The sequence below is a fragment of the Hevea brasiliensis genome, chromosome 5 (assembly GCF_030052815.1).
Source record: "Hevea brasiliensis isolate MT/VB/25A 57/8 chromosome 5, ASM3005281v1, whole genome shotgun sequence".
NCBI classification, from domain to species: Eukaryota; Viridiplantae; Streptophyta; class Magnoliopsida; order Malpighiales; family Euphorbiaceae; genus Hevea; species Hevea brasiliensis.
Window position 1 is genome coordinate 857,001 of NC_079497.1, and position 12,307 is coordinate 869,307.

Sequence of the window (12,307 nt, forward strand, 5' to 3'; positions counted from 1 at the left end):
AATTTTATTTATTACGTATATGTTTTTTTTTTTAACAGGAGGATGGAATTGAGGATTGTTTGCTAAAATTACAGAACCCATCAATTGAAAATGTGGAGGAAGTTAGGCGTTCACTGAGGAATATGATGAATGCTCTAGAGCAAAAAAGTCGCCTTTGTCAGATGCCTCCTCCTCAGCCTGCACCTCAAGCAGCAACTTTCATAGATGAATTAGAAGAGGAGCAACCAGTTGAGCAGCCTGAGGCTTCACATAGACGACGTCGATCACGTCCTGCTCGACGTCAACAACAGCCAGTTCATCCACAATCGCCGCCTCATGATGTTTTGCCCCCACCTGTTGCATTCCACCCCTATTGCCCTGATCCTTCTGATCCTTTTTCCCATGCCACCTGCACCGTCTGATCCTGGTCCGTCCTTCCAACCATATTCAGAAAGTATCCCAACACAATACAGTGGTTGGGTGTTTGGCCCATCAGTCCCTGGCCCAACAGCTACATGGATGTCATACTAATCTCACATGCACAACAGAACCACATTTGACTTCATTGAGAGTCAACAGCCGCAAACACCATCTAGTGGCTTGTTTGCTCCATTTGGCAGACCATCTAGTATTGGCCCATCACATTATATTTCCCATCCATTTGGTGCATATGGTTCAGAACAATACTTGGCACCATATCATTCTGGTTTCTTAGGCCATATTCCTTCTGGCGCGGGATTATTTGGAAACTATGAACAAAGTTGTTTGCATTCTGCTATATGAGGAGAATCATCAAGACAAGAACAAGGAGAACCTAACCAACCCCAAGATGCACATGGTGATCCACCGGATCAAGAACAAGGGGGACAACATCGAGTTCTTCGATCGAGGCGACATATAAAGAGACCTGGCTGTGGCACATGACTTATTTTTATACTTGTCTTATTTAATATATTAAATATGTTGTTACTTTTATTTTTATTTTATTATATTACATGTTTTAAACGTTCTGCTATTTTATATATTTCTCTCAATTCATATCTTCAAATTTCCTTTTATATCTACAATATTTGCTTCTTACTTGTACGAATGTTTTATGAGAACGCTACTAAAAGTCACGTGCAGAACATATTATGTAGTGTACCTAATTTGGTTATAAAAAATTTAAATATTAAAATTTTCATTTATCATACTAAAATATTAAAATTTTAAAATAAAAAAATATTCTTCATAAAAAATATACTGATTTAAATGTTATATATTTATATTTTTATTCAATAAAGACAACATATTTTACATAATATTTAAAAATTTTCCAATATATTAATAAGCCATTAATCTTTCTAACACAATATTTTTTTATCTGTAAATCTATTTTTTTTAACAATGTATAATCATAATTATAATTAAACTTTACAAATGTTATATTACTATTTAAAAAATAAATGGGTATTAAAAAACAAATTAAATTACATATTTTCACAAATTTAAATTCAAATACATATATTTACAATACTAATAAGCTATTAATCTATTTTTTTATCTATAATTTTTTTTATAATGTATACAACATTTCACAAAAATAAAATAAAAAATATTTAAAAATATAAATAAAGGGTGGCGGCGCCTGAGACATTACTAATAGTAGCGTCCTGGGCTTGGACGCCATTATTAGAGGCATTTTGGCACTGTACGTTTTGGATGCCATTTATACTGGCGTTTTTATGTGCGAGGACGCCATTCATACTCGCATTTTCTTGTGGCCGTTGTTCAACTCACGAAATCACCCTTTGGATGCTACTAATACTAGCTTTTTTTCTGCCTCGCTTTCCACGTCACTCATTTTTACACCGTTTTGATAAATAACTGAAATGGCACACTTTTTCAATAATTTATTTGTTAAAATGCACTTGTACGGTCATTTCCCCAAATAAATAAGCATCATGGAGAGCTTGGACAACTAAAGTATGAGCCGCTTAATCAAGTCTTTTTGACAAAGGAATAGGAGAGGGTGTTGAAGGCAACTAACAAAGACTTGATATCTAAAATGATGCTCTGAATGGATAGAGGACCAGTCGCACCCTGGAGAGATTTGATGACTGTTTGGGACTCACCTTCTAACACAATGTTCCTAAAACCTTTGGCTTTGGCTAAAAGAATTGTTTCTCTGCAAGCAAGACTCCCAAAAATAAGGAGATCGGAAACGCTTTTATGCACCTTGAAGGACCAACCACTAGGGAGGCTTTGATGATTCCTCGCTATGGCTAAGTCCGATTCCTGCTGATTGGGGCATCAAAATTAATTTTAATGACACCATTGTTCGGAGGTGTCAAGAGTCCGTGAGACGCTGCTCCAATGGTTAGAAGAATTGACTAGTTAAATGGCTATCCGACCAATTCAGCAAGTTTTTTTTTTTTTTTTGAACTGCCAAATATTGCATTAAATTAGCTAAAAAAAAATATCAGAGTACAAAAATCTCAGTAATTCCGACGGACTATTCGAGACCAAATTACAAGGAAGATTTCCTTTCAAACATAACTTTGCAATGCAGTCAGCTACTTGATTTGCATTCTTAATAATCTTTGACAAAGAGATCTGCGAGTACGAAGGAAAAGAAGCCTTGATGGCCTGAACAGTTGCCTTTATATCCCACCTTATGTCTTCCAAGAGTGCAATTAGAGCAGAGAATAAGACCTGAGAATCTGTTTCAAGGACGATTGTTGTATCTCCCACTGGCCAAAGAGATGGCTTCTACCAATTCAGCAAGTTGAATATAGTTATTTAAGAAAATCAATTTCTTATTCAGAATCAATCGGTTTCAGTCAATCCAACTTTGACAACTATTGGGAAGCTGACAACACGTGGCCATGGGCCTACACTCATCAATCAACAATAAACAATGGCTGTTCCTCTCCATTATGCAAGGTTGGGCCTTTTCATTCTTCGTTGTCCGTTGGAGTCAGACATCAACCCTTGAAGTTTGGGCCAACATGTCTTGAGTAATGCATTTTTTTTTTATGTCATTATAATAGCCAAATTTTCACGTAATATTTTCGCGTTTTATCAATTTAATTCAAACGTATGAATCTTAATAAAAAATAGTAAAATTTTAAAAGTTATTACAATTTTATTCAATTTTCTTTAATTAAATTTTATTTTTTATTTTTTTTACTTATTTTAGATATTATTAAAAATTTAATATTATATTTATCAACTCTTTTATAATTTTATTTTGATAATTATTGACCATAATGAAATTTTATAATAATAAAGAGAGAGTACATGACTAAACTATCTAATTTGATTAAATGATTAAGAATTTTGATGTATTATGAATATTAAAATGAAATTTAAAAATAGTTAATGATTTTAATAACGTTGGATTAGCTATAAAATAAAATGGAAAAATAAGTCAAAAAATTAGATAAAATTATAAGAAATTTTTAAAATTTCAAAAATTTAAATAAAATTTTTGTATATTTTAAAATTTTGACTAATTTTACTAAGATTTAAAAAATTTGATAAAATTATCAAAACATGAGATTTATTATTATTATTATTATTATTATTATTATTTATCAATAGGCGGTTATGGTAATTTGCTTTTACGGCTCATTTTTACAGATGAAATAACATGCTTCCTGTTATGAATCATATAATACATTTTATTTTGGAGCGACCAATGTCATTATTTATAACGAAGAAACAAGGGTTAAAAATGAATACAAAGGGATAGTTCTAACTGCCTAGAGTAGCTAACTCCATAAATTAAGACCAGTAGTTTCACTGACGTACGTTTCCTTTCTCATGGCAATTGCGTACAAAATTACCCAGCTAATTGCACGCATCAACGTGTCCTGGAGAATCACCGCTTTACACCTTTCTCAGCATACTACAGTGTCTGGTGTCAAGAAACCATTAAATTTTAAACTTTATTTTACAGGTAAGCGCCTTAAAAATAATTTTATATTTTTAACATTTCTGCATGTAAATGTTTAGTATAAATCTATTTAATTCTATCATTGGAAAGGTTGTTGCAATGGTGCAAGATGAGCAACTTCTGATCTAAATGCCACCATCAAAGGGGTCGCATCAGTTCAGCTTTGATGGGATAAAGGCTGGGCGATATTTAGTGGCCTGAGGCTGAGAGAAAAAGATCTTTTGTAGATCTTTTTAACCCTTAATGATTATCCTACTTATCTGCCCTTCAAGGATGTCAAAAGTCGCAAGTGATCAAATGGGACGGTGGCAACAAATTTCCCACTAACCCTTCTAAATCTTTAACTCATATATAGATCAGACAGGCAACAAGCTTGTAATTGGTCCAACCCACGCTGGACTTACAAATGGGCAAGGGTAAGTTAAAGGGATCTTGGTACTAAGTTTTCCAGTTTCCTTGAACCCCACTTGCTTAATTATGATTAAGTAGGCAAAGTAGGTATATAATTTAATTCTTTTTGAAACTTTGCAATAAATATCTTTTAGTTTATATCTCACCAACGATCATAATTAATATCTTTGTCTGTCTCTAGCCAACTTGACACCCCTCCAAAGATAAAAGCTCATCAGCTGATAAGAATAAGATTATCTACAAATACCAAGCTCAATTGCTTTACTAATTGTTGGGTTTTGGCTTGCAGGGAGTAGAGGACCATATATCTGATTAAAAAGTCTAGAATCCTGTCAGAGAAAACGGTCCCCCAGTTCCCACAAAACATCAACTTTACCGTTTCTTTTCTTGCTTTTCTCCTTATCTTTGAGACAAAGAAGATGCTCTTTCAATATCTTTTTCTATAGTTGGAATCTTTACAACATTTCTCTGAACTCAAAAGAAACCACCACATTTCTGTCTCTGCAATCCATTCAAACATAAAAGAGAAACAGAAATCCCTTCACTACTTCAAAACCCATCAAAAATCTTTGCCCGTTAGCGGTTAAAGAAAAGAAAAAGGGCAACTCTTTCAACTGTAGCAGAGATAGAGATGGTGAATATGCATCGTCGTCTGCTCGATACAGAGCTAAGCTTGGCACCGGCAAATGGGAACAGAGCAGGTGATTCCTACATTAAGGAAACAAATTTCGACACAAACATGGTGATCATATTGGCTGTCTTGTTGTGTGCGCTGATTGGTGCGCTTGGATTGAACTCTATTCTGCGTTGCGCTTTGCGTTGTAGCCGTAGGTTTACTCTCGAGACACCAGAGCAAGCTGCAGCTCGTTTGGCCGCCACAGGGCTCAAGAAACGCCATTTGCGCCAGATTCCAGTGGCGGTTTACGGCACTGAAGTGAATATCCCGGCAACGGAGTGCCCAATTTGCTTAGGGGAGTTTGCTGATGGAGAAAAAGTTCGGGTGCTTCCTAAATGCAATCATAGGTTCCATGTGAGGTGCATAGACACATGGCTTGTGTCACACTCCTCATGCCCCAACTGCCGACTTTCATTACTTGAACACACGGCGGCTGGTTCAGGTGCAGCTAGGCCACAGCCGGAGAATGATGACCGACGGCAAGCTAGTGTTGCTGTTGTTGTTGAAGGGCCAAGTTGATGAAATACTGCAACAACGCAGAGGAAGTCCTAATTGAGTTTTCTGTTTTAGATGATGACTAAGTTGTATAATGATAAAAAGATTTATAGGCCAAATTGCAAATTCAGAAAAGTTTTAGATTATCACTTTAAAAAACGGAAATGGGAGCAGATTTTTTTTTTACCAAAAAAAGCAATAATATCAATAAAATAAATTTCATATTATCTTATATCATAAGGATGAATCATAAATTTTTGCCATTAATAATATTAATTATGGACTCCATCACATAATTGAATGAAATTTTTTTTTTATAAAATAAGTTATAATTTAATCTAAGAATGGGATATTTAAAGTAAAAAAAAAAATGAAATTTTAATTAGTGATGACAAGGGAGGGGTCATGTCATATTAATTTTCGGATTGGACCATCCACGGAAGACCTTATCTATTAATTAAATTGTGAAGTGTCCTTAAGGCATAGATGGACCAATTGGAAATGGTGGCAATGAATTTTGGAACATACTTGATTCCGACTTGAAAGAGAAGAATTGAAACATTTTTGTTTAGGTGATTGAATCCTTCCTTCGAGAGCCTGCTAAACCCACCACTCTTAAGAATCAGTAAGTCACCCACCCACCCTTTTTAATGCACACACCTAACTCTTCATTTGTAAACCTATGGCCTTTGATCTGTTGGCTTCATCTAGTTTGAGGTTACTTCTTTCTATGTCCTTGCTTGGAGTTGGGCAGTTTGAATAGAATTCAATTCATCCATTCAATTCAATTCAATCTGATTAGTTTGAATCTTATTAAAATCTGTTACCGAGAAAAGTAAATGTCAATAATAAAATTAAATTGGCTTTAATGATTTTAAAGGAAAAAAAAAAAAAAAAGAATCAATCTTATAAATTAATGTGATTATTGCTGCTTTACCTTTTGACTTTTGTCACTTCCTTCTCTTTTTCTCAACAAAACCCTAAGTTATTAACCCCAAAATCCCATCACACGCTGCTTCAACGGCCAGTGGGTACCCATATTTTTCTGGATACAATGCAAGCAGGAAAAGGAAAGCAGCTACCATGGAAAATCAACATTAATGCCAGAGCTAGCAAATTCCATTTCAAATTCAAAGCAACAAAAATTGATCCAACTTCGAAATTCTTCAAATTCTCGCTCTTTCTCAGGCTCCACGCTTTTCTTCTCCAAGTGAAAACTGATTCAACTCCCAGGCAACCACCTACCACCCTGAAATCTAAGTTCCTCAAATTTTTCCGAAAATTCAATACTTCATCAGCTAAGAAAAGGGCAATTGCTCCAGAGAAAACCTCAATTCTCCAAAACCCAGAAAGCAAAGTTCCTGCAGATCCACCGACAAGGTCCTCAAATGAGGTATGACTACTCTTTTCTAATGGTTTAGATCCAAAGGATGATAGTGAAGCTTTTGATTTAATGTTTGTAGGAGCCAATTTGTATCGGATCATTGTTCTTTGGAAGTCTTGCGTTGTTATCAAAATCAATCTCTGAGAAGGATGAAAAGGGAATAACCATTCATGGTTTGTTTATCATGTCATTTCTGGCTTTATTTTTCAAGAAATATGTAACTGGAAAGGCCAAGACTTTGCCGCTGTTCTTGACAATTGTACTGGTGATTTGTGCTGTGAAGCTCCCTTTCGACAAGTATATTTATTACAGGAGTAAAGATTATGTCTTCCAAGTTGTTTGGAAGGCATGGAACTATGCTGCCTCTTCTGGGTGCTTGTATGTGCTTTCCCAGGTATTTTTTCAAACCTTCTTGTTTACCTTATTTTAAGTTCACTGCCCCTAGTTAGCTTACAAGGTACTTTTTCCCAGGCAATCTTCACAAGGTTTTGACAATCTGTTGGTGTCAATTTTGGAACCATGTAATTTGGGTTGCTAGAAAATCTCATTCGCCCAATGAATAGTAGGGGATTACTGTGAAGACTTGTATTGATGATGACTTTACTCGCAAATAGAAATGGAATGTTGATTCCTCAATTAAAATCGGTGTCTTCTATGATTATTTTAATTTTTTTAATACTTTATTTTTACTTAATCTTCTATTCACAAGATGAGAATTGCTTCTATCATCTAAGATAATGTGTACTTTGCTAAAATAGTAGAAACCCCATTAGAAATAGAATTTTCAAATTGGAATACCATATGTTTTTCTCGTTCATTTCTCATTTTCAGGTAAACAAGAACCCCTATGCGGTATAAATCGTATCAAAATTAACTCAAGAACATATCTTGAACAATTTAATACTAGTGAAATATGGAGTGAAACATCATTCTTTCCGGGATTCAAGTCAATAACACATTATCCAGCACAAATAAATCAGGCTTCCCAGATATCATTTCAGGACACTTGTGTTTATGGGATTGGCACAACATCCCATCCCTAAAATAATATACTGTCACAACATAAGCTTTTTCCAATTGAGTAAAAGCTGTTCATTACGTGAACTCTCATCACTAGATTTCAAGAAATTTATGGATGATTCTCATCACCTACAGCAGAGTGCCTCTCAAATATGGATCATCCCCCTCCTTTAAATGCAACAGATGATCAATGACTTCCTCTGCAATTCTTCTCTCCTCCTGAATCTTTGCTATCAAGCATAGTGATTGGAAATTGACCAGTTATGTTCTGGAACCACAATACTAAGAAGAGAAGAGGAAGCAAATAAAAATATTACAAAAAGAATACCAATCGGTCACGTTTCCCAGTCAAGTATGACCAACTATAAAAAGTGGCAATTCCTAGCCATACAAATCCTAATCAAATTCATCAACCATGGATCCTATGTAAACTTGTATCAAGTCCATTATAAGTTGAGCATTAAACTTCTATCAATGGTTATTGACCAATTTAGTGAGTAGAATGCCAGTAACATCAAAATTTAAGCTTGAGCAACATTATGGAAATACAGTTGTATAATTTTCTGAATATACTTTAGATAAAACAAATAACAAACATGATAAAAGATGAGATGGAAAATAGTTAATCAAGTAATGGAGAAATACAAAGCAAGTCATTGAACACTGCATCAGAAGGCAGCAAATACCCATATGTAAATTGGCCTTGAAATTATAAAACACACATGGTCAAATGAACAGGGAAAAAATAATTGTAACTGCATAAACCAAAGAAATAGAAAGAAAAGGTTTTCAATACCAGTGGTGATCCCAAGAGGCAAGAACCTTCAAGTCACGATCAAATCCCTTAATTACAGTACCAGTATTGTCCCAAGATTCAATTGGTAGAGTGATACTATATAGTATCACTGCAATCACAAATAAATTTTTTCAATAAGCACTGTGATAAGGGCTTGAAAAATGTGACTGCAACAATAATATCTATCTTGGGTTTTTCATTCTATAAATGGAAGTAGAACGTCTTTCAAGGTCAATAATCAAGTAGAAAGCCTGTTGTGTCATTTGTCTCTATATAAAGATTAGATTGTTTGAAAAAAGATGAAACAATCTCTTGATAAAGGACAAAGGAGTAGTCTAGCTAGAAAAATAAAGTGTATTAAAGACCAGTATAAAGATTAAAACAAGCTTCCACCTCACAGATGCAATAACAGTCAAGAATGTGGATACTATTATCATTGATTCAGATGTTGAGCCAACTTAAGCTGTAAGCTAGACTGCTTAACGGAAATAATATTTGAAAAGATTAAGGAATATTAATTTACTAGGTTAACAAGGCTTAACAGATGCTAATAAGACACCTTCCAATTTTTTTCCCCAACATACTATTAACTGTTAAACAATAAATTATTTATCCCATTCTATCAAACACCATTAACTATTACATCATTAATTATTTTGTACCTCTTTAACAATTACTTCTTTAAAACTTATAGGAGTGGCACCTAACCTTTATTTTTTTAACCTTATACCAAATGCTCCCTAAGTGGATAATAACAGGCTTTTGAGGGATTAGTGTACCTTTACAATACAAAAATTCACGGATTAAAGTGCAATTAAATTTTAAAATTTTGGAGACTAAACAGCAATTTAATTCAAAATGTTAGTGACTAAAGTGAATGAAAAATTTATAAATTTAGAATAAAAAGAACTAAAATGTAGAGTCATTCACAAACCACATATCAAAATTGCCAACTTTTAAATAGTAAGGATACAATTAAGCAAAACATTGATTTTCTTTTTTTGTTTTTTTTGCAAGTAACCCTAGCCAAGAAGAGGTTTTCCAAAGAAAACGACTGAATTGAAAATTGATGGATCTCAAATTTAATAGCTAGCTTGCCTTTTTCCACTTATCTCCACTAATGATGACAGAGGACTCCTTCCAGCCCTTACGGAAGAGTAATAAGAAAACAAGCTCAAAAGGGGCAAACACAAAGTAACTTATCTTCAGAGTGTACTAGCTACCTTCCAAAAGATTAAAAAAAAAAAAAAAAAAAAAAAAACTGCTGAATGTTATCAATGTCATCAAACTTAGTCAAGAAACCTACCCAGGCGCTTAGAAATTTTTCATAACTATCAAGATTCCTAATAAGTTGAAAATTTTACCGTACATTACTATACAGCCATCCGATCCGCCATGTTAATTGGCCATGTTGATTGTAAATTTGTAATGATGAATTCTACTCCGGGAATACAAACAAAAGCTTACGTAATGAAAAACAGAGGCAAAGCAGAAGGTATCTGGCATCATAATCATGAACAATAATCTGAGGACAACAACCCCAATTGAAAATTTGAAAAGACCAATTGACTTGCAGAGAGAATCAATCTCTGAAAGACAAAACAAACATATAACACCGAAGTGAAATTACTAATTGGCTTTATTGATCTTCGTTCTTTTGGCGTCGTTTTCCCAGCGAGCAAGGAAGAAATATTAAGGTTTAGGGTTTTGATGCGATGCCTTGCAATTTGGAGTAATATGCAGAGACACAGAGGAGTACAAACACCAGCAGATCATCAAATCCATTCCAATGAGACACTGAACATCGACATCAAACACGCGAAGAATGAAGAAATTCGAGTGAAATCCAACCGATTTCGCCTTTTAATGAGTTCTGCTTTGAGCTTCGGAGGTACACAACAGAGGAGACAGTGAGAGATTTGCTTCTGATTGGGACTTGACTGGTGGATTATGATATACCTGCAATATTTTCAAATTTAATTAAAATTCATTTTAAATTATTTATATCCAATTTAAATTTCATTATATTTTTAAAATATTATTTAATTCATATGAATTTATGTAAAATTTAGTAATTTTATAAATATTTAAATTATAATTATGTAAAATATGATGTCTTAATTGAATTTTATAATAATTTTAATATTTTTGAGCTCATTATAAGTGCATTGTTTTTTCATTCATCGAAAAAGGAATTAATGAACAGTACAAAGGGCTAGGTGGGTGCCGTGGGAATCCACTGGGTCCCACTATTCCAAATTGTCTGCTGATGCTGGAAAATTCTTTAGACGCGTACTTGGCGCGTGAAAGACTGCTTACCTAATATATGAGGCTTTGAATGGACAAATGTTTACCGTCCGTTGGTGCGGCCAGAGCTAATCTGACGGTGCCAGTTTAGAGTCAAAGACAAATCTCGATAGGTCTCTTTGACCCTGCCTTTTAAAATTTAAAATAATAAATTTCCAAACTTTGATTGAGCTGTCACCTCAAGCCAGCCGTTCTTCGTTGAAATTGGAGGTACATCGTTAATTTACCATTATGGGCTTGGATCTTCATAAACCCCCTTTTCCATATCTACCCTCCACTATTTCCAAAATCTCCCTTCAATTTTTTTTTTTTATATAAACACTCAATTTATGTATTACATTAATTATATATATTTATATTATATTTATATAAATATTTTTACATTTTAATAATATTATTAAAATTTAAAAAATAAAAAATAATATTTTTTCTAAAAATAACTATATTCATTTCTTAAATGTTTTAAAAGTTAAAAATATATATATAAAAATATATTTTTTATAAAATAAATAGAGCCTTAAATTTTAAAATAAATTATTTAATACAACAACTAATATTTATTAAGCAATCAAAGTTTTAGAGTTAAATATTTTTATTAATAATTAGTAGTGTTGGATTAATTAAATTCATCTTCTTTTACATTTTGATTATCTCATTTTCTTTTCCACATAACGGAATTTTTCCATTAATATTGAGGTGAAATTTTTTTACATATATATAAAATGGAAAATATTTTATCAATTAGAATAAAAATATACATAATGGAAAATATAATTCCACTATTTTGTTATTAGCAAGCATGCCCCTATGTTCTTAATTCACAGCTATCAAGTCAATGAATGAAAAAAAAAAAAAGTTTTTAACAATATGACTTATAATTATTATATATTTTTGAAAATTTAACCCAAAATTATTTAGAGTGAAAAAAGTGAATCCATATAGTGGACCCTAAATTTTTGAGATAAAGGTTTGGTTGAGTTGAGTTGAGTTGACTATAATTAAATTATGAAAATAGTAGTAACTAATTAAATTTTATTTACAATTAAATCCCATTTAAAAATGAATTTTAATTTAAAATAATTAATTGTGATTTCCTTTCATAGTTGATTATTGTTGAAAATTTATTCAAATTTGATTGTTAAAAAATGATTTAAATTGGTTTTTCTTTATCCGATTATTACTTAACTAATTGTTGAAAAATTTGTGATATTTTTTTTTATGGTCCGAATTACCGAACTTTCTTTGTAATGTTTTTAAAATTAGGGTTGCATCAGATTTTTTTTATTTAATATTATGGGT

General features: G+C 32.8%; 1 protein-coding gene and 1 long non-coding RNA gene across 3 annotated transcripts; one reads left to right on the forward strand and one right to left on the reverse strand.

Annotated features, from left to right (window-relative positions):
* Window positions 1-4,495: 4,495 nt before the first annotated feature.
* On the forward strand, window positions 4,496-7,527 carry LOC110670200 (RING-H2 finger protein ATL74). Of its 2 annotated transcripts, none has more exons than XM_058146461.1 (3): window positions 4,496-6,894; window positions 6,965-7,279; window positions 7,357-7,527. In XM_058146461.1, exon 1 carries the CDS (start codon window positions 4,962-4,964, stop codon window positions 5,523-5,525), a length of 564 nt encoding a protein of 187 aa, XP_058002444.1. In that variant the 5' UTR covers window positions 4,496-4,961; the 3' UTR covers window positions 5,526-6,894; window positions 6,965-7,279; window positions 7,357-7,527. The 2 variants fall into 2 exon arrangements, with proteins under 2 accessions (XP_058002444.1, XP_021687866.2); XM_021832174.2 differs by having other exon boundaries at window positions 6,432-6,894.
* A 228-nt stretch (window positions 7,528-7,755) lies between these two features.
* LOC110670201 (uncharacterized) lies at window positions 7,756-8,816 on the reverse strand. Its single transcript, XR_002497849.2, has 2 exons — window positions 8,702-8,816; window positions 7,756-8,187 (listed from the first exon to the last, which is right to left on the reverse strand). It is a non-coding gene; the product is annotated as an uncharacterized LOC110670201 (long non-coding RNA).
* Window positions 8,817-12,307: the final 3,491 nt, after the last annotated feature.